Raw genomic sequence first — 21,838 nt, 5'->3', positions numbered from 1 at the left:
AAATCTCCAGGGTCAGATGGATTTACATGGGAATTCTATCAAACATTTAAAGAAAAATTAATTCCAATACTATATAGACTATTTGGTAAAGTAGGTGAAGAAGGAGTCTTACCAAATTCTTTTTACGATACAAATATGGTGCTGATACCTAAACCAGGAAGAGTCATAACAGAGAAAGAAAATTATAGACCAATTTCTCTAATGAATATAGAGGCAAAAATTTTAAACAAAATATTAGCAAATAGATTACAGCAACTTGTCACAAGAATAATACACTATGACCAGGTAGGATTTATACCAAGAATGCAGGGCTGGTTCAATATAAGGAAAACTATCAACATAATTCATCATATCAACACCAAAACTAACAGAAACCACATGATCATCTCAATAGATGCGGAAAAAGCTTTTGACAAAATACAACACCCATTCCTATTAAAAACACTAGAGAGCATAGGTGTACATGGAATCTTCCTTAAAATAATAAATAGCATCTATCTAAAACCTTCAGCAAGCATAATATGTAATGGGGACAAGGTAGAAGCATTTCCAATAAGATGGGGGGGGTGAAACAAGGATATCCATTATCACCACTGCTATTCGACATCATACTGGAAACATTAGCTTTAGCAATAAGAGAAGAAAAAGACATTGAAGGTATTAGAATAGGCAAAGAAGAAACAAAGGTATCACTCTTTGCAGATGACATGATGTTATACTTAAAGAATCCCAGAGAATCAAGTAAAAAACTACTTGAAATAATAAGCAACGTTAGCAAAGTTGCAGGCTATAAAATAAACCCACATAAATCATTGGCATTTCTATATATTATCAACAACATCCAACAGCAAGAGATAGAAAGGGAAATTCCATTTAAACTTACTGTAGACTTTGTAAAATATTTAGGAGTCTACCCCCTGAAACAAACCCAGGAACTCTATGAACACAATTACAAAACACTTTTCATGCAAATAAAGTCAGATCTAAATAATTGGAAAAACATCAGTTGCTCATGGGTAGGCCAAGCTAATATAATAAAAATGACAATTCCACCTAAGCTAATTTACTTATTCAGTGCCATACCAATCAAACTACCAATTTTATAGAGTTAGAAAAAATAATAACAAGATTCATTTGGAAGAACAAAAGGTCCAGAATATCAAGAGAACTAATGAAAAGAAATGCAGGGGAAGGTGGCCTAGCCATTCCAGATCTTAAATTGTAATATAAAGCACAAATCATCAAAACTGCTTGGTACTGGCTAAGAAATAGAGTGGTGGATCAGTGGAATAGGTTAAATATGCAAGACACAGTAGTCAATGACTATAGTAATCTATTATTTGATAAACCCAAAGACTCCAGCTTCTGGGATAACAACCCCCCCTTTGAAAAAAACTGCTGGGAAAACTGGAAAAGAGTATGGCAGAAACTAGGCATAGACCAAAATCTCACATCATATACCAAAATAAAGTCAAAATGGGTAAATGATTTAGATATAAAGGCTGATACTATAAGCAAACTGGGAGAACAAGGAATAGTTTACCTGTCAGATCTATGGAGAACAGAAGAATTCATGACCAAACAGGAGATAGAGAACATTATGAAAAGCAAAATAGATAATTTTGATTACATTAAATTGAAAAGTTTTTGCACAAACAAAGCCAATGCAATTAAGATTAGAAGGAAGATAGAAAATTGGGAAAGAATTTTTACAACCAGTCTCTCTGACAAGGGTCCCATTTCTAAAATATATAGAGAATTACATCAAATTTATAAGAATACAAGCCATTCCACAACTGATAAATGGTTGAAGGATATGAACAGACAGTTCTCAGATGAAGAAATTAAAGCCATCTATAGTCATATGAAAAAATGCTCTAAATCACTATTGATTAGAGAAATTCAAATCTTTTGCAACTCTGAGGTACCACATCAGTCCTATCAGAATGGATAACATGACAAAACAGGAAAATGATAAATATTGGAGAAGATGTGGGAAAATTGGAATGCTAATGCATTGTTGGTGGAGTTGTGAAATGATCCAACCCTTTTGGAGAGCAATTTGGAACTATGCCCAAAGGGCTATAAAAATGTGCATACCCTTTGACCCATCAATAGCACTTCTAGGGCTGTATCCCAAAGAGATCACACAAATGGGAAAAGGACCAACATGTACAAAAATATTCGTAGAAGCTCTTTTTGTGGTGGCAAAGAATTGGAAATTGAGAGGATGCCCATCAATTGGGGAATGGCTGAGCAAGTTGTGGTATATGAATGTGATGGAATACTATTGTGCTATAAGAAATGATGAATAGACTGACTTCAGAAAAACCTGGAGAGACTTGTATGGTCTGATGTTGAGGAAAGTGAGCAGAACCAAGAGAACATTGTACACAATAACAGCCACGTTGCATGATGACTAATATTGATAAACTGAACCCTTCCTGGCAATACAAGGATCTAAGACATCTCCAGAGGCCTTGTGATGGAAAATGCTATCCACATTCAAAGAAAGAACTATGGAAGTTGAATTGCTATTTTTTTTTCTGTTCTGTTGAGTTTTGTTTCCTCTTTCTTATAGTTCCTCCTATTGGTTTTAATTTTTACTTACATCATCACTAATGTGAAAATGTTTACTATGAATGTAAATGTATAACCTATATCAGATTGTGCCCTGTCTTGGGGAAGGTGGTGGGGAGGAAGGGGAAGAAAAATTTTAAACTCAAAAGCATATGGAAGTGATTATTGATATATCAAAATAAATTAATAAAGAAGTAGGAAAAAATTTAAAAAATTTTAAAAAAGACAAAAAAAGATATTTCTAGTCATTAAGTTGTTTTTCCTTATTTTGTGCGAAAAACCTGGTGATGTTTGTTTCTTTTTCATTGCTGATGTTGATTGAAATCAGGTGCTTCAGAAATGAAAGGAAGATTTGGGAAATGAACATTGTGTTAAGATGGTAAGAGAAGAGGATTACAATTTCTGGGCTACAGATTAAAATATAAGACTGATGGGATCTTGAGCAGTGACAGAATGTACCTAATGTGGGCTAGTCAAAATATATTTGCCTAGAGATATAGAATCACAAAGTCTGAATTTTAATGGCAATCATTGCTAACATTTAAGTAACTTTTCTTCCAAGGTCATTTAGTCTAATCTGGACCAACACAAGAATCTTCACTACAACATACCTGGTGAATGACCATTCAGCTTTTAATTTAAAACCTTTAGTGAGAGAGAACCCACGACGTCCCAATGTAGGCAATTCCACTTCGGCCTCGCTTAAGTTATTAGGATATTATACCTTTTATAAATTTGACTGTCTCCAGCTTTTACCCACTATTCCTAATTCAGCCTTCTGCAGCCAAGTAGATTAAGTCCAAAACATCTTCCATGTGACAATCCTGGAACTATTTAAAGATACCTATCACGTTCGTTTATGTCTTTTCTTCTCCAGGCCAAATATCCCTGGTTCTTTCAACTAATGACTCTAAACAGATTAACTTCAAAGTGAAGATGGAGGTAGAAAAACTGCTCACATCTATCTGTTGAGCAAGATATCACAGAGAATAACAGTTATATCACAGAAAAAAGAGCATCAATAAAGAGGACCAATGACTCAAAAGATACAATATACAAGAAGAGAGATGGGAATGCAATCCATGGTCGCAAATGTCTAGACAAAAATTCACAAAGCACGAATAATAAACAAAGCAAACTAGAGAAACTAACACAAGGAAATCAATTCAGTTTCATAGGTATCACTGATACTTGGTAGGATGGGACTCATAACTGGAATAGGCCTAGAAGAAGTTTAAGTAGATAATTTTAAAAGGATAGAATCAAATAAGGGAACAGGATAATGAGGAAGATAAACAATACTAGTGTGATGAAATCCATGAAAGGCCTTTGAGTGAGGCATAACATAGAAAAAATAGCTGATAATGTGGAAGTATGCTACAGATCACCAAACCAGAAAGAGAATTCACCTGAGCAAACAGATCATAAACCTAAGAGGGATCGAGCAGTCATGGGAAAATTTAACTATTTGGGCATCTGATATTTTTTCTATGCCAAAAGTAGGAAAGGAGATTAAGGCAAATGAAGAATTTAAGTAAATTGCATCGCTTAAAAGGTAGATGTAGGTGATGCAACTGGCATCAATATTTTGCACTGAACTACAATCAACAAGAAAGGATGGGTTCCTGAAATGCAAATGATTGGGACCTAGGGAAGAAGTGATCAGATCATCTCAAAGTTTATGAAAAAAAAGAAGAAATCTGGGTATAATCCAACATGAATCCAAGAGTTTAAGACAGTGAATGAAAAAGAGTTCAGAGAAATTATAGTTAGATTCCCACATCTTAAAATTATATAGGCGAAGCTGGCCCAAGATAAGTAGATACCTCTCAAAAAAGAAATTTTGAATTCACCAACAAAACAGATTTTGATGAGGAAGAAAAGGGGGGAAATATTTAAGGAGACCAATGTGTACACACAGGGAACTTGTTAACAAGCTTAAAGATATTTTAAATACATGCATGGAAGAAGGCAAAGGTAGGTAATGAAAAATGAATACAAAAGAATATCACAATCTTATAAAGTTAGGAGAACTAAAAGCTCATACCTTCTTAAGGCTGCTGATAAATGCTAAAAATAATTTTAAAAATCTCTACTACACTGGGGGCAAAAGGAAATTCAAAGGAAGAATAGGACTCCTGTTGGAGATGTGCAGGGAATGACCATCAAAAGGAAGAGCTACACAACGATTACATTGCTTCTATTTTATCTACCGAGGAGAATGGTCTTCAGAGGAGGAAGAACGCCACAAAAATGACTGATAGGGAATTAACAACAAAGTTAAAGGAGGGTATTTTAAGAGAACACCTTCAATAAGCTCAAGCCACCAGGCTCAGATGAACTCTTTATCACTGAAAGTACAGTGCATGTACTGAAAAGAATGGCAAGTGGACAGCTAAGCTATTGTCAGTGATCTTTGAAAATCAGGGTGAACAAAAGAGGTACAACTAGAGACCAGCAATTTTTTAAAAAGAAAAAAAGGAAGAGGGTGGAGTTTTGAAACAATAGGTCATAAAGTTTCATTTTTATTCCTGGCAAAATTCTCATATAGATAGTTAAAGGGATGGTTTGTGAGCATTTAGAAATAAAAGCAATGATGACTTGGCTTCATTCAAAATGATACCTGCCACAGTAACCTTCTATCTTTCTTCTTCCTTCCTTCTGACTTTTGTTATAGAAATAGTATGCTTGGATTTTCAGCAATTTGTCAAAGTATCCCATATTTTCCTTGTAAACAACAGGAAGAGACGTGGGCAAACAGATAGTCAAGGGGGTTCCATTTGGAGCTAGCTAAATGACAAGACCTAAACAATGGTCAGTATAAACACAGAGAAAGGTTTGTTTTGTGCCTTTGGGATCTGTCCATGGTACTAAGTAATGGACATTTTGTGATATATTTTTATCCCGCCTCCTTTTTCAGACCCAGGAAGTAAGGCTTAGAGAAGTTCAACAATTTGCCCATGGGCACACAGCTAACAAGTGTCAGAGGGGAGTTAGAATCCAGTTAGTACAGTATTCTTCTCACTCTGTCACACAGCCTTCCCAAAATGTGTTGAGCCATATTTTGAATGAATGAATCTGAGCTGGATTAATGTTATCGATTCACACAGAGGACATATGCTTTAGAGTGTTCAGTTTTCTAAGAAATACTCCATGAGTTTTACAGAAATCAAACCTCAGTCTCAAGGCAGGCTGCCAATCTACCCTTCTCTTCAAAGGGGGATTCTTCCTTCAGACCCTAAACTTTTTTTTTTCCTGTGAAACTAGATGTCAGTTATTCATATGGATGTAACTCCCAAGGGATAGTTAATTCTAGATACAACACTTCTGTTAGAGAGTTAGGTTCATAAGCCCAACCTGATGGCCAGGGTCTCTCCACTCACCCATTCCCAAGGGCTCAGGGTTGCTACAGGTAGAAACATGGGCTCCTTCAGGAAAATTGTAGACTTAGTGAATTGGAGGGAAGGAGAGGAGAGGAGAAAAAGAGAGAGACAGAGACAGAGAGAGAGAACAGGAAAAAATGAAGGAAAAAGGAGGAAGAAAAAGGAAAGAGGAAGAGTGAAAGTAGAAAGTAAAATGAGGAAAAGGAGACAGAGAGAGGGGAAATGGAGGGGGAAAGGTAAGAAAGGAGAATAGAAGAAAGGAGGGGAGAGGAAGGGAAAAGGAAGGGTATGAAATAAGGGGAGGAACTCAAGAGGAGGGAAAGAGAAGATGGAAGTGAAAATGAGTGAAAGGAGTGGAGAACAAGAGTGTAGAGGAAAGAAGGGGGAGGAAGAGAAGGGAAAGGAGAGAATGAGAGAATAAGAAAGAGGAAGGATGGCCAGTGAGCAGAGAAGGGTCAAGTGTGAAAAAGAAAATGGGGGGGAAAGGCAGGCAAAAAAAGATATAGATGAAGAGGGAGGAGAAGCACAAAGATAAAAAGAGAGAACCACAGAACAATTGAAAATATGTGTCCTCTAATATTAACTACTAATATGGTTCAGAGTTCATTTTCAGAGGGGCTCCTTCTGCACACTCCATTTCCATCCTCATTTCAATCAGTGGTCAAATGGATACTTATAGAGTGGCTGCACAGCACTGCTCCCACCAAGAATGATTTGACTCCCCAGGCCATATGCTGTGTGGTGTGGAGGGTGTGATGTTATATTCTAAGCTGTCTGCCCCAAAAGCCAATGAGGCACCAGGGACAAGGGGAGACAGAAGACCTGGGAGGCAAACTCCAGATGTATCTCCCAGGGTCCACTCAGACTCTACTACTAGAGTCCCTGCACCTCCTCCCTACCACAAGTTCCTAGACATAAAACTGCTGATGTTCTACAGGACTTTTTCTTTAAATTGTTTTGCATTGGTGAAGAGGGGCTGTACTGAACCATCTGCTCTCTCTTACCCAATACCTATATAGCCATTGGTACAAGTTTTTGAGATTTCTTGTAGAGTCAGAGCTCACTCTAGGGAAAGATAGATAGCTAACTTTAGGGCCATGGAGAAAGCTTAGTTTGGGGCCAGGGTGGGAACTCCATCTGGGACCAGAGAGAGAGCTCAGTGTAGGTTCAGGATGGGATCTCATTCTTGGGCTCTGGGGCAGGGGAGGTGAACCCAGCAGCTTCAAGAAGGAAAAGAACCTGGGGAATTATGCTGAAGGCTAGACCACACTTTCTCTCTCCACTCTAGCCTAAGCAAACAGATAAATGGATAGCATTTTTAAAAACCCTATAGTGATTTTCTCCTGGGATCAAAGGAGAGTTCAAATCTAAATCCCAGCAATAAAAGGCTTGGGCCTCAGGGTTTCTCGTAACCCCTAGCCCATGTCCAAGCTACTCTGGAAGGCTCTCCCAGGAGACCAGTGGTCATAAATCACAAGACATACTATTGCCAGGTGAGCAAGGGTGCCAGGATTTTGGCCTGGGTTCATAGCTGGGTACCTAGGCAAGTCTAACTAACTAGAGGAGGAATTTCAGGGCTAGCCTGACATAGACAAAGCAGAAAGTAGCTTGGTTGAGGGATGTCTGCCATCCATAATGGTGTAGGGGAAAGAACTCCAGATTTGAAGTCAGGAGACCCAGGTTTGAGTTTTGTCATTAATTCACTATGTGTCCTAGTTTCCTTAACTGTATGAAGAGAGGCTGGATTAGTTAGATGATCCCTATGACCCTTGTCCTCTCCTGACTGCTTTTGATTCTATGACCACTCATCCCTTTCTCTTATAATAAAAAACCTTCTCTCACCAACTTACCCTAGTGCTTAAAATTCCTAGCATTGGAGCTTAATCCTTGTGCCTTCAGTTTTGGGAGGTATTTTGTCCAGAATTGAGATTTCCTAAGTGTAAGGATGTCCCAATGTGGAAATTCCCCTCCTCCAATGCAGATGGGTGACCAACTTGTATCTTAGAGTTTTCAAGAGTTGTAAAGGTACTGTCAGTTAAATAATTTGCCCCTAGTTCCCAAAGCTGGTATGTGTCAGAGGCAGGACCTGAACCATTTTCCTGACTTCACTTTATCCACTAAGCGGCTTCTCCAGAGTTTAAATGTAGTCTTAAAATGGCCTATTGTAGCAGGAACTTTGGCCACTTATTTTTCTTTTTAAAGAATAGGATTACTGATTAGAACAAACTGAACATAGTTAAGAATTAGTGAGGTTAGTGATTGTAGCTAGGGGGTCTATTTCCTTAATCTTGTTCTACAAATTCATCTTTTAAAATATCAGACTCTGAATGAACGTGATGTTGTATGCCTAGCTAATTTAATAAAGCATGTTATTCTGGATAAAAATAGGATAATGGAGAGGCAAAGCCAGTCTCCTTCTCTGGTAACCATGCCTACAAGTAAAGGATGACAGTACAATGGCAAACAAGGCCACAGCCCTGGCACCCCTGCTCACCTGGCAGCAGCATATGCTGCCTGTAGACAAAATACTCTGGATGAAGAAAATGAGCCTTCTGGGGATGAAAATACAACTCTAACATTAAAAGCCATGATATTAAAAGCCCAGGCTAATTCATGTTCCTGACTCTGGGTGGGTGAGGATAGGGGGTTTCCTGAAGGATAAGAGAAATTTCATAAAGGAGATGGATGGGCCCCTCAACATTCACCCTACTTTCAATCTGCAAAGTCAATGATCTCACTGACATTCTTCATCCTTTGCTGAGATGAGGGAGCATAATGGTGTAGTTTATAGGCAGCTGTTCCCCTCCCCCCCTAGTGTGATAGGAGGGCTACTGGTCAAAAGAAAGCCTCAAAACATCCTCTTTGCATGCCTGAAATTCCACTTAGCTCCCTTTAGCTTGGAAGACTTTTTGTTAGATAAGAGTCCCCTATTAAAATGCAAATAGAAAATAGACCACTATTTGGGAGGAGAAGGGCGTTGAAAAGGAGACAGGTGCCAGAGGCCCCCAAGAGAACCATCAATGACTTCTCAGTTTACCTCAGAAGCCTTACCAGAATTTGGTTGACACCTTGGGCAAGGGTCTCCAGGGAATTGTGTTGGGGGGATCCTCCAAAAAAACGATTTTGGTGAGGAGTAGCAAACCCAGGGCAGAGGACTTCTTCTACCTCCAAAAGATTTAGTTGCCAGGATCAACTCTCCCTCTGCCCAAAGGACCCACAGAGCAGGGAACAAGAAAAAGCGTGGTTCTCGGGTTCTCATGAATCTGGGTTGAAGGGCCAAGTCCTCAGGAGGCTCAGAGGAGATTTCCAAGATGGGGAATGGCCAGGGAGGAGATAGGGAGCCGAAGACAAAGAAAAAGGAGAAGCAACTAGGAGAGGCCAGTGTGCCCAGCCTCCAGAAAGCTTTCCTGGTAATGTAGAGATGTAATAAGTAAGTAAACATGACTAGCTAAGGAAGGAAAGAGAGGAGAAGGAAGGAGTGGAGACAAGGGAGGTGGAGAGAGAAGGAAGGAGGGAAGGAGAAAGGTAGGAGAAAACAAGAAGAATCAAGGAAAGATGATCCAAAGAAGAGGGAGAAAGAGAGAAGGAAGGAGAGTGGAAAAGGGAGAGAAGGGGGAAGAGGGGCTGTTAAGAGATGTGGTGAGTTACTGACAAACTGGGGTGTCCTGCTGTCAGGAGGGACAAAAAAGTTCACATTTAGGAGCATGACCTGGTCACCTCAAACCATAGGCATGTGGTCAGTATGGAGTAAAAGCTGACTATTTGACCAGGGTCCTCCTGGCTGCTACTCCCCTATAAGCCAAGATCTGTAGGGGATCAGAAACCCATTTAGGAAAACCAAAGAAAAAAAGGTTAATTTCCTGAAGAAAGAATCATGACCCATCCCTGACATTCACCAGGACTCGAGGTGGGTGGGTGGGGATGGAAGGAGAGCTGCACACTATTGTGTGAATAAATGAGAGGCTTGTATTGCTCTTTCCTGAGAGCCAGGAGCTGGGAAGATGCAGCCCACAGAGGTATATGGTGTTATGTGAGGTGTCCCTCACATCCCACTGAAGGCAACATCAAACCTGACCCTGCCTTCCCACTGCTGAGAGGAGCACATTTCCCACACCAAGAAAAACAAAGCTCTCTCCTGTTTCTAGGACTGAGCTTTGTCAAAGGCCCTGCTTTGCTGGGGTCCCCCAAGAGCAGCCTCAGAACTGGCCTCCTACAGGGCACAGACAGTAAAGGATGTGTCAGAGTTTTCTTTAAAGCAACCCTACCTGGACATCATCCTACATTCTCTGTGCCTTCTCAGAGCATGCCCTCGGCCATTCTTCCCTCTCTGGGGGAAGGCGGCACGGAGTCCCTCCTCACAGTTTCAGGTGGCACAGTCACTGCCAACAACCTTGGTAGGTGAGCTGTGATTCTGGGCCCTTGAGCTTTGGTGGCTGTGTTTTTCTGGGTCTGGGCACTCTAGATGACCTTGGCTTGGCAGATCTCCTCAGATGAGTCCTATGTGGCAACCCCAAGTTGAAAGGAAGATGGAGACAGCATGAGCAAATGACTGCCATGCCCTATATCAGTCAGAGAGTAACTGGAAAACCACAACCCAGAGAAAGTAGATCTAACCTGAATCTCACTGTGGGCCCCTCTGCCCCTGTGGCTTGGTCAATCATGCTGGCAAAAATCCTTTGTATTACCTCTCTTTCACTGTCCTCTAGATCAACAGAGTAACAATAATCATAGCTAACATTATTTAGCATCTTAAGCTTTGCAAATCATTTCATATATTTGTTTATTCTCCTATATCTCAATTACACACCCACTTATTTTCACCTGCCATATATCAAGAATGTAGTGGGCACCGGAGATCTAAAGACCAAGAAAAGTGGCACAGTCTCTGCCCTCAAGGAGCTTATTTTCTACAGGGAGAGAAACAGCTCATGCACAGATAGGTAAATATAAAATGGGCACATAAGCAAAGCAGACACACAGAAACTTCTAGAAAATCAATATGCAGGGGAATCAAGAGGGGTTTCTTGTAGGAAGTAGCACCTGACCTGAGCCTTAAAGGGAGCTAGGTGAGGCAAGAGGCAGAGGTGAGAAGGAATTTTTTTTCCATTTCTTGATCTTAAACAGACCAAGGTTATGATGGAAAGGGCCAAAGTGACAGTATGGTAAGGATCAATAATTTCTTCAGACTAAATATTCCTTTCATGGATGCAGATCACAGTCTTTTCCCCGTGGGAATCTGTTTTGTTTGTGAATTGAAAATTTCATTCCTGAGAATTTCCCACTCACTTTGGACCAACTGCCCCTTTCTCTGAACTCTTTGGAATCAACTTCTCGGAATCTCAAGTGTATGTCAGATTATACTCAGTTCTTCTGTAATAAACTCTAAGATGACCTGATCACTTTCTCCCAAGGGGACCATAATTTCTAGCAACTTAGCTGATAGGCTTCAGGAGTTCCCATGACTCCAACATTCATCCCCCTGTGGCCAATTTGGTGCTGAGATTCTGTAATGTTAGCTAGCCTGGTTCTTGGGTAATGGTCATGAAGGCTATCCTTAGTTCTGAACTCAGGGTCTTCCCAGCTTGGTAGGAGCTGTCTGAGCTTATGCTTTTCAGTCACAGTCTTAGCCCAGGGATCACAAAATCACAGATTTAGAGCTAGAAGCCAACCAGTCCAATCCCCTTTCTCCACAGATGAGGACTAATAACCAGAGAGGATAAATGATTTGCCCCACATCACATAAACTACAAATGGGAGAGCCATTGCTATAGCGATATTACAGGAAGGCATCATTGGGGGTGATATGACAATTCCAAAGAACTCATGATGAAAAAATCCACCTTCAGAGAGAGAACTGATGAATTCCAAGTGCAAAATGAAGCATATTTTTTCACTTTATTTTCCTTGCCTTTTTTTTTTGTAATGTGACTAATATGGAAAAATGTTTTGCATGACTTCACATGTAGACTTGATACCATGCTGCTTGCCTTCTCAATGAGTAGGGGAAGGATTGGAGGAAGAAAGAAAATTTAGAATTATTTTTTTTTAAAAAAATGAATTTTGGAAGATAAACAAATAAAAGAACAATAATTCATTGGAGGTAATAAATGTATAGATGCATACAAGTTAATCCAGAGCTATAGGAAGGACCAAACAATTATCAATAGTCAGAGAGTCTTAGGACTGGGCCTAAACCGTTGAGATACTTAGGTAGCACAGTAGATAGAGTGATGGAGCCAGGAAGAGTTGAGTTCATGTCTAGCATTAAGCATTTACTAGTTATGTGACCTTGGTCAAGTCACTTAACCTGTGACTCTGAACATCTCATCACACATAGGGTAGGGATAATCTATTTGAAGAAGTACAGGAGATTCCTCTTACTCCATGAACATGATCCCAGAAGAGGGCAGGGGCTGCTGAGTAGGGCCCTGGGAAGGGAGAGAACAATGCCAACCTCAACATTTTGGGAAAAGCCATATTCTTCTTCCTTGCCATAAGACTCCTCCTCTGGGTATTTAAGCCTTTCAGCCTCCTCTTATCATTTATTTTTTATAGCTACACACCACTAATACTCACTAAGAGAACCCCTAAAATGTGATGTTACTTCTATAGGTGTCTTATTAACCAAGAAGAGCCTGGGGATATACTCCCCTGATTCATTTCTAGGTAGAAAATGTATGGTTTCTTCCATTGGTTCTAATTCTTCTTTACAACATGACTACTGTGAAAATAGGTTTAATGTGAATGTATGTGTAGGGCCTATATCAGACTGCACTCTGTCTTGGAGTGGGGGGAAGGAAGGGATATGGAGAAAATTTGGAACTCGAAGCTCAAAATAAATTAACTAATTTTAAAAATGTCATCAACGTGGATATGACTGTGAGTTCTAGGTGATGGGGGAATGGCACTTTTTAAAAGACTAGCCCAATATAAATTTCATCCACCTTGCCTAAGGAAAATGACCAGGCACAATAGGTCAAGACTGGGAAGTGAGTGTTTTTGAATAGGGAAGAAATGTCTCAATCAGCCTCTTTGCTCTACATAGGATCATAAATCTGGAGCTAGAAGGGATCTCAGAGGCCTAGTCCAACTCACTTATTTTACAGATTAGGAAAATGAGGCCCAGGGAGGCTCAGCAACTTGCTCAAGGTCACAAAGAAAAGCATTAGAGGCAGGATTCAACCCAAAGCCCTTTGGCTCCTCTTTTCCTTATTACATGGCATTAGGAATACCAAGGCATGGCTGTGGATCATACTGCCTGCCTCTTGGCAGTCTTCCTGAAGGCTTCCCGAGGGCATCTGGGGACTTTTTGCATCTGCATAGACATGTCCTTTCAAATCCACACTTTCCCAGTGGAATACTGTACCCTTGACTCTGAGATTCACTGCTTCCCAAAGACAAGGGGCTTTTGAACAGGTAGGACTTACCATCTCATTCCTACAAGCTTGCACTGATGGCCAACTGTCAACCCTCTGACACCCACCCAATAAGCTCCCCTAGGCCAGCAGCTGGGGGATGGGTAGCCTGGGTCATTCCCAGGTAATGACATAAGCATCTGGGAAAAGGTAAGGATGCAATGACGCCCAGAGTAGTACCTCAGAGATGTTGTTTAAGAACCTTGACTTTCATGCTTCATGCTTCTAAGAAAAACGGGGAAGATAATCATCCTAATGCCTAACTTTCTTTATTAGAATGCCTTTTATTTTAGATAGGCTGGAACCTGTGTGCTCCATTGGTATCCACACAACAACCATAGATAAACATTTATTAAGTACTTACTATGGGCCAGACACATTGTTTGCTAAACAAAGAAAGAAAAAGTCTGCTCTCAAGAAACTCATTCTCTAATGGGGGAAAGAGAACATACAAACAACTGTATACAAACAAGTTACATACAGGATAAACTGGAGATAATCAACAAAAGGAAGGGACTAAAATTACAGAGGCCTGGGAAAGTCTTCCTGTAGAAAGTCCAGAGAACAAGAAGAACAATGGTGGCACAGATGGTGTTCACTTACTTGCATCATCCAAGAAGACAGTCAAGGAAGGAAGACTGGCTGCAGCCACTGTGTTAGGGTTCCTTTGACCTAGGGGCAATCCCAGCTTCCCCATTTCCCTGTTGTGAGTAGCTATCAAGCCATGTCTTACCATTGCTGGCTAGAAAAGAGGCAGGCAGAAGCCTGAGTGAGCAGAAACCTACCTTCATAGTTGGCATGAAAGCCTTGGGCACTGACGGCATAGTCACTCACAAGCCACAGAGAGAGGACAACACCTGTGCTGACAATGGGGGCAGGAAGCTGGAAACCTGTTAACCTGGAAGGCAGGGGAAAAGAGACAAATAAGTGAAAATGAATTTTTAAGAAAATGTTTCATCCCCTTATTCTTTCAAGCCAATATTTTGTCCCTCTGGTTAGCTTTACTTAAATTGCTTTGATGCAACCCTATTCCCACTGGTTCTCTTCCCTCTCTCATTTCCTTCCTCTAATGCCCTCTCCTCCCATTTGTCAACTCTTTCCCCAGTTTGGGGGTTTCATTTCAATGATTGATTTTTCTTCCCCTATTTTCCCTTATTTTTTCCCTTTCTAAGTAAAAATTTTTCTTTTTTCCTTTCACCTAAGTGGTTAGTTCAAAATCCCAATCCAACACCTTCTAACTTGTTGTTTTTGAAAATGATTGTTTTCTAAACATCAACTCAATCACCAAGGACTGGAATTCCTGGATAAGCACCCGTTAGGGAGGCTGGACAGGAGACTGCTGTGTGAGACAGGAGACTGATCTCTGAGGGCCTTTGGGCTGTAAATCCTAGAACAATGTTATATGAGTGATCCAAGCAAACCTCCTTGTGGGAGCTCAGAGGCCAGAGAAGTAAGTGTGAGTGAGGTCAGTTGGGTTGGGGAGCAACTGGCTTTATGGATAGAATGGTAGAAGCCAGTCTTAGGCTTCTACCTTAGGCATTTCTTAGTTGTGTGACCCTGGACAAGTCACTTAGTTTTTCTAGGCTTTTCTTTCCTCGTATGTAAAATGGAGATAATAATATCTGTAGCAGCTACCTCATAGGACTGTTCTGAGGATCAAATCTGATAATATATGTAAAGTTCTTCCAACTCTTAGATGGCCATATAAATATCAGGTATTATTATTTGGTCTGAAGCTGTGATCTCATCCATGTAGGGAGCCCCCTGGGGGAAGAACTCTCTCCACTAAAGCAGAATGGGAACTTAGAGATTTAGAGAGTTACCTGGGATACTGAGAGGTTGAATGACAAGTTTAGGGTCACACAGCCAGTATGTGTCACAGAAGGAACTTGACCCAATGTCTTCTGATTGACTACCTACTATGACACTCCATAATGTGTCTGCACAAAAATTATTTTTGGTCAAGAAGGACTACATTGAAGAGGTAGAATTTCATGGGGCCTAACCACCTCAGGCTGCAGGAGCAGAGTCAGTATGTACAAAGATTGGCAGGAGCCAGCTCCTCTCCCACTTCCATTTCCCTTGGCTTCCCAGCCTGCTGTCTGGTTTTCCACCTCCAGATGCTTCATCCTAAGATCCCTGCCCAGTGGCCTCCCTTGCAGCTCAGATTCCCAGGGAAAAAGGTAAGAGCTGCTACAAGAACTTCACTAGCACCCTTGCAGGTATCTCTTAGGCCAGAGTCCAGGAGTGGTGTTCTTCCTTTCACTCATACCCTCACCCCTGTCAGCCTTGCCATCATTGGTTCAGGTTCCACTGCCCCTTTGGCACTCTCTGCTGACATCTATAGAGAGTACAGCTCTAAAGCCTGGTTTAACTCCATTAATGCCAAAGCTTTCCTGAACCAATTAAGTCCCAGGATGAATTAGGGGGTCTGGAAGGTTGAGTATTTCTCTTAGGGAAAGCTATTAAGACGCTTCCTAACTGTGTGACCCTGAGCAAGTCACTTAATCTCTTTTTGTCTCAATTTTCTCATCTTCAAAATGGGGGTATTAATACCAGCTACTTCACAGGGTTGTTGTGAGGACTAAATAAGATAATACATGGAAAGCTATTTAGAAACCTTAAAGCACTACATAAATGCCGGCTATTATTATTATGGCTATGAACAAGAACAACGATGACGATGATGACAATGAGGACGATGATGATGATGATGATGATGATAAGGCTTGGGTTGGTAGGGCAGGAAGTGACAACATAAGGCAGCTGAAAATTCCCTCTACTTCCTCAAATTTTCCTAGAGTACATTATCTGGAAATTTCCTCTAGACCAATCACATTCTAGCTTGTATCCCAGTTGTTTGTGTCTATACCTATCCTTTAGGTATTAGTGAGTAGGTGCAGGAAAGATTTTTTGGGGACAATAAAAATAAGACAGATACAGTAAACTATTAAGATGTATGTTCCAGACAATTTGATTCAACATCTATTAAATGTCTACTGTGTGCAGAACATTTTGCTAGGCTCTGGAGAGGCAGAAATATATGGAGCAATAGAAGGAACACTGAATTTCATGGAGTGCTGAAGTTAGAGTCGTAGAAGCTGAGTTAGAATTTTGGCTCTGACACTTACTGGCTATGTGACTTTGAGCAGGTCACTTAACTTCTATGGTTATCAGCTTCCTCTTCTGTAAAATGAGGAGGTTGTACTTAATGACCCTTACAATTCTAAATCTACAATATTATTCAGTAAAACATAATCCCTACCACTTGGATCTTATTCTAGTAGGGAGATTCAATACACACACACACAAATAATCATAATCCAAAATTACGCAAAGAGCACATAAAAAAACACATCAAACTATATGAAGAATGAGGCAGAAAAATCATTTTCTGCTTGAGTCACAGGCAGTTCACAGGGAGGGTATAACACTTGAGTGGAGTCTTGAGGAATGACAACATTTCAGCAGGTGGAGATGAGGGGAAATTAGAAAGGTTAGGGGTCATCAGAGGGGCTAGGGGTGAGCATAGGGAACCCTAAGGGGTGAGGACACCAACAAATCTTTGAGGAGCAAACTAATGACCCTTAGTCAACAAGAAGTGGGCTTCAAAGAACCAGAGAATCTCAGAATTAGAAGGGACCTCTGAAGTCTCTAGTCCTAGCTAACTATGCAGAAATCTACACTGTAACATCCTTGACAAGTAATCATCCAGCCTTCACTTGAAGACCTCCAATAATGAATAAACTACCATCTCCCAAGACAGCCATCATTGGACAAATCTAATTGTTAGGATTTTTTTAACCTTTCATCAAGCTGAAATCTGGCTCTGAAACGTCTACCCATCACACCTAATTCTGTCCTCTAGAGACAAGCAGAACAAATCTATTTTCTGCTTGATAGTTTCAAGTATGTTGTTTTTTCTGCAATGGTGGAAATGCACTGAGTTATCCTCACTCTCTCACCTGTTCCCCTTATGGCCACAGGGGCTTTCAAAGCACAGCTGCCTCTGGACATGGGTGCATAGCCATCTGGCATTATAGTAACTATGGTAACTGTGGACTCCTGAACATTTATTGATCATACTTCTCTATACCCCTCCAAAAAATAAATTAAACTTGGAAGGACCATTACAATAAGAGTATCATGAAAGAAGTTGACCACCTGTGTCCTTTATGCTAAAATGAGAGCAGAACAAAAGGAAATGGTAGTGCATTATAGTAGAAACTGGATATGAAGAAGAACTTCCAGGTGGTAAATATCATTTAGCCCCGAAACAGGCAACCAAGTCAGGGCATGGAGTCTCCTTCTTTCCTGTAGAGATCTTAAAGTTTCATAGTAATCTATCTGTCACAACGTGCTTCAGGACAGAGTGAGGGCTCACATGACCTACCAAATCCCCTCCTACCCCTTAACATATATGACTATAGATGTCTTTCTTTGGAGTAGGACTGAAGCTTCAATGCAATGTTTGATTGTGCTCAGTGGCACTGCCTTGCAGTTAAGTGACTGCTAAGATGGCAGACTCCTTCCCTAGTGAAATATTGGTTTTATTACAAAAGTTGGTTCTGTGATATTTCAACCAGCATTAAAGATTCTAAGGCCCTAATTCCTTGATACCACATTGACACAAGCTGTGAATGGCTAATGTGCATTGTCAGCAAACAATTACAGTTTAGAACTCACAATATATTGCATTGCAATTACAGAGACAATTTACATAAGGATTTTCACCGAGCTCATATTTAGCAATACCCTGGCACTTTCAGTGTGCTAGAAATAAATCTAGGCAGCGTGTTCTTCCTGCCTGAGGAAGGACCTGTTCAAACACACCAGCCATTGGGAGTCTTGGCAGGAGAGAGCTAGTGGAGACTGGGATCTTTCTTCACCACCTAAGAAGGTCTCATTGTTAGGTAAACCTCCAGAAAAGAACTATTGGTGGAAATTGCTAAAACTGCACGCCAAGAACTACAAACACAAACTTTTAGATCTTACCACCCTTTATCTGATGCATTGAAAGAAAGAAAGCTCAGCTCGATAATGAATAGAGACATTCTAGATGTGAAAATCTTATTAGAGAAATATGGCAACTTTATCTTGGGTGAGGGGGGTGTGAGGACTGGAAATAGCTTTAGATTTGCTGTTAGTTATGCTTTTCCGTCAACTGTAAAACACAGAAGGAAATGGCCTTTTATAAAAATCTGATGTTCATAATATATTTTAAGTCACACTCTTCTTCATCTTCAATCAGTTTATTTTCAGTTCCACTCTCCCTTGAGGATGACTATCTTTGGTTTTCCCCTTGGCAGAGTGACCTAGGAGCTTTGGGTATTGCTTATTATTGGGTGCTGTGTGTGGGAGTTATTTGATAGCTCGTTAATGACTAACAGCCTGTGGGGTGGCAGGTAAGACATGGTAGGCTACAGTATATATGAAGTATATACTGTATATATATAATATATACACTGTATATACTGTATATATATACAGTATACTGTATATATATACAGTATATATATGTATATATATATATATATGTGTGTGTGTGTATATAAGGCTAAGTATATATGAAAGCAGCATTTTTCTGAAGCTGCCATGACTTGGAGGTAGTTATTTTGGACAAAGAAATAGGCAATTTCAAGATGGAAGACAGAAAGGATTGGTTTTTTTTTACTATCTAGGAGGGATGGACACCATAGATGCTTGTCCCATGATCTGTAGGGTATGAACTCTCTACATCAAAGATATCTTGGCAACCTAATATGAGGGTTGACTATAATAAAATAACATTTAATAGGGACAAACATAAAGTCCTACTTTTGGGTTAAAAAATGACCCATGTATGAGATTGTCATGGCTAGACAACAGTTTGCATGAAAAAGACCCAGGAGTCTTAGTAGATAGTAAGCTCAATATGAATGAATAGTGTAACATAGCTATTAATAAAAGATAATGAGATCTTGAGCTGTATTAACAAAGAGATAGTGATCAGAACAAGAGAAGTGATGAACATATTAAAATGAAACATAGACAGACAACATCTGCATTATACTGTCCAGCCCTGGTCACAGCAATCCTGATGAATACTACATTCAGTTCTGAGCACTAATCAATAAATAAGCATTTATTAAGTGCCTACTATGTGCCAGGCACTGTGTTGCCATATTTTAGCATGCACATTGACCAACTGGAATAGGTCCAGATGATGGCAGCCAGGATCGTGACAGAGAAGAACCATGTCATATAAAGACTGGTCAAAGTAATTAGGGATGCTTAACTTATAAAAAAGGAGACTGAGAGGGGGAGGAGGAGGAAGTATATATAACAGCTGTCTTTAAGTATTTAGAAAACTATCACATGACATAGGGATTAGACTTATATTTTCTTATCCTTAAAGGGAAAAATTAGTAGAAACAGATGGAAGTTGCATAAAGGCCAACAAAAGAAAAGAATATGTAAAGAAAAACTTCCTAACAATTAGAACAATCAGAAAATGAAATATGCTGCCTTGAGAGATAGTGATTCCCCATCAGTGGCATCTTTCAAGTAATGGTTGGGTGGCAATTTATCAGTTACTATAGAGAGGGTTCCTGCTTTGATATGACTTGAACTAGTTGCCCTCTTAGGGCTCTTCCAACTCTGGGATTTTGTGAGTCTGAAAAAGGGGGAAAATCTAGAAAGAAAGTTTTAAAAAGAATTCAAGGGTTTGACGAGGAATCCAAGCTTATATCAGTAACTTGGTGAAGAGAAGAGTCTGACAATAAAGAAGAAGAAAAGCAAAAACTGACCCACAATTTTGGAGCAAGCATGAGGTTTGGTCATGGATGATGAATGTGGCTTGTCTAGTGTGGCAATAGCAGAATCTGTCCTCCACAAAGCATCACATGCAGCCATGAAGGACATGTGGGCACTCCCATTACTCCCAAATGCTCACTTTTTTTGTAGTTTAAAAATTGTATAATATGCTTAATGACTGTTCACAAAAATTAATACATAAGTGCATAAAATAAGAAGTAAAATCTTACATAAAACTCTTAGCAATTAACTGGGTGGAACAAAATGAATTATCAAACAACCAACAAAACATGATTTTGTTCTGGGTTTCCTTCCAAGTCTGTCTGAGGTTCTGCTTACTATCCTAGTCCCTTCTCCCTGTCTTTCTGTCTCTCTGACTTCCTGTCTTGATCAAGTCTCCTCCATTCTTATCTATCCCATGCTTGATCTTTTCTCCCTTGTCTTATCTCTCTTTCTTCCCTTCTCTCTTGCTCACTCTCTCCTTCCTTTTTCTCTTCCTCCTTCTCCTCTTCTGTCTCAATCTCTCTCTCTCCCTTTTTCTCTTTTGCCTCATCTTTCTCTCACCTTCTCTCTATCTCTTCTCCTTTTTCTTCCAGCATTTCCCTTATTTTCCCCCTTCTTCCTCTCTTCTCTTCTATCTTTTCCTCTTTTTATTTTCTCCTCTTTCTCTTCTTTCTTTCTCTCTTCCTTGCTTCCTCACTTACACTTTCTTCCTTTCATTTTTTTTCTTTTTTTTCCCTCTTATTTTATATAGTTACAGTCAGTGTGTAAATGGTTCTGTTCCTACTGATCTTGCTTTGCAAGCCTCCATGTAAATCTTCCCATATTTCCTTGTAAACTTCATAGTCATTCTTTTTATGGCACTATAATATTCCATTATGTTAATATGCCAAAATGTATGCAGCCATTCTCCAATTGTGGGAAATATGTTATGTCCCTTTTTTTCTAACACAAATGGAGGATCAATGAATATTTCTGTACAGAGAGGCCATTTGTTGCCTTCGGTGATGTTTTTAGGATAAATGTGTAGCAAAGGAGTTGGTGGGTCAAAAGGTAAAATGCATTTTTGGCCTCCTTTTGCATGTCACCATATTGAAGGACTTAAATCTCTAGAATACTTGGGAGTTTGCGAAGCATTTCCTTCACAATAGTACTGTGAGGAAAGCCATGCAAATATTATTTTTCCCATTTTACAGTTGGGAAAATAAGAATCAGAAGAGTAAAGTGATTTGCTTGCAATTAGCCAAGAAGTAGTAGAAATGCAACTCTAATCTGGGTCCTCTGATGATGTCTTACAGTCCCTTCCACGATATGGCAGCTGCCTCATCAAGCTCACAATAGAAAAAAAGGCTGAGGGGAAATTTCTGACACTCTATTGAAGGGTATGGAAGAAGCCTATGTAGAGCTGGCATGGCTACTCAGAAGGCATTTGTCACACCAAGACATGATAGATAGTAGTCAATCCCAGTTCTGCTTAGTCACATGAAAACCAATGACAAAGGCAGGTAAAGCCTGGGTGGCACCACTAGTATTTCAGAATTTAAATTCTTGAAACTCAAGGGTTTGGGGATATAGACATTCTTTTCATTTACCCTTCAAATTGAAGGTCATGCATTTGGAAGAGAAAAGAAAGACATGGGTGAGGGGAGCAATGGTTCCTGAAAT

The 21,838-nt window shown here is 40.0% G+C and overlaps 1 protein-coding gene across 1 annotated transcript in view; it reads right to left on the bottom strand.

Annotated features, from left to right (window-relative positions):
- Window positions 1-21,838, bottom strand: part of CSMD2 (CUB and Sushi multiple domains 2) — a 914,813-nt gene that overhangs the window by 794,382 nt on the left and 98,593 nt on the right. Inside the window, exon 3 of the mRNA XM_027864466.1 lies at window positions 14,164-14,276. Within this exon, the coding sequence (XP_027720267.1) occupies window positions 14,164-14,276 (113 nt within the window). The remainder of the gene's footprint in view (window positions 1-14,163; window positions 14,277-21,838) is intronic.

Source organism: Vombatus ursinus, unplaced genomic scaffold, assembly GCF_900497805.2.
Source record: "Vombatus ursinus unplaced genomic scaffold, bare-nosed wombat genome assembly UNPS02014775.1, whole genome shotgun sequence".
NCBI lineage: Eukaryota > Metazoa > Chordata > Mammalia > Diprotodontia > Vombatidae > Vombatus > Vombatus ursinus.
Note: the sequence above shows the minus strand (reverse complement) of the source record. Positions and strands in the feature narration are given on the sequence as shown.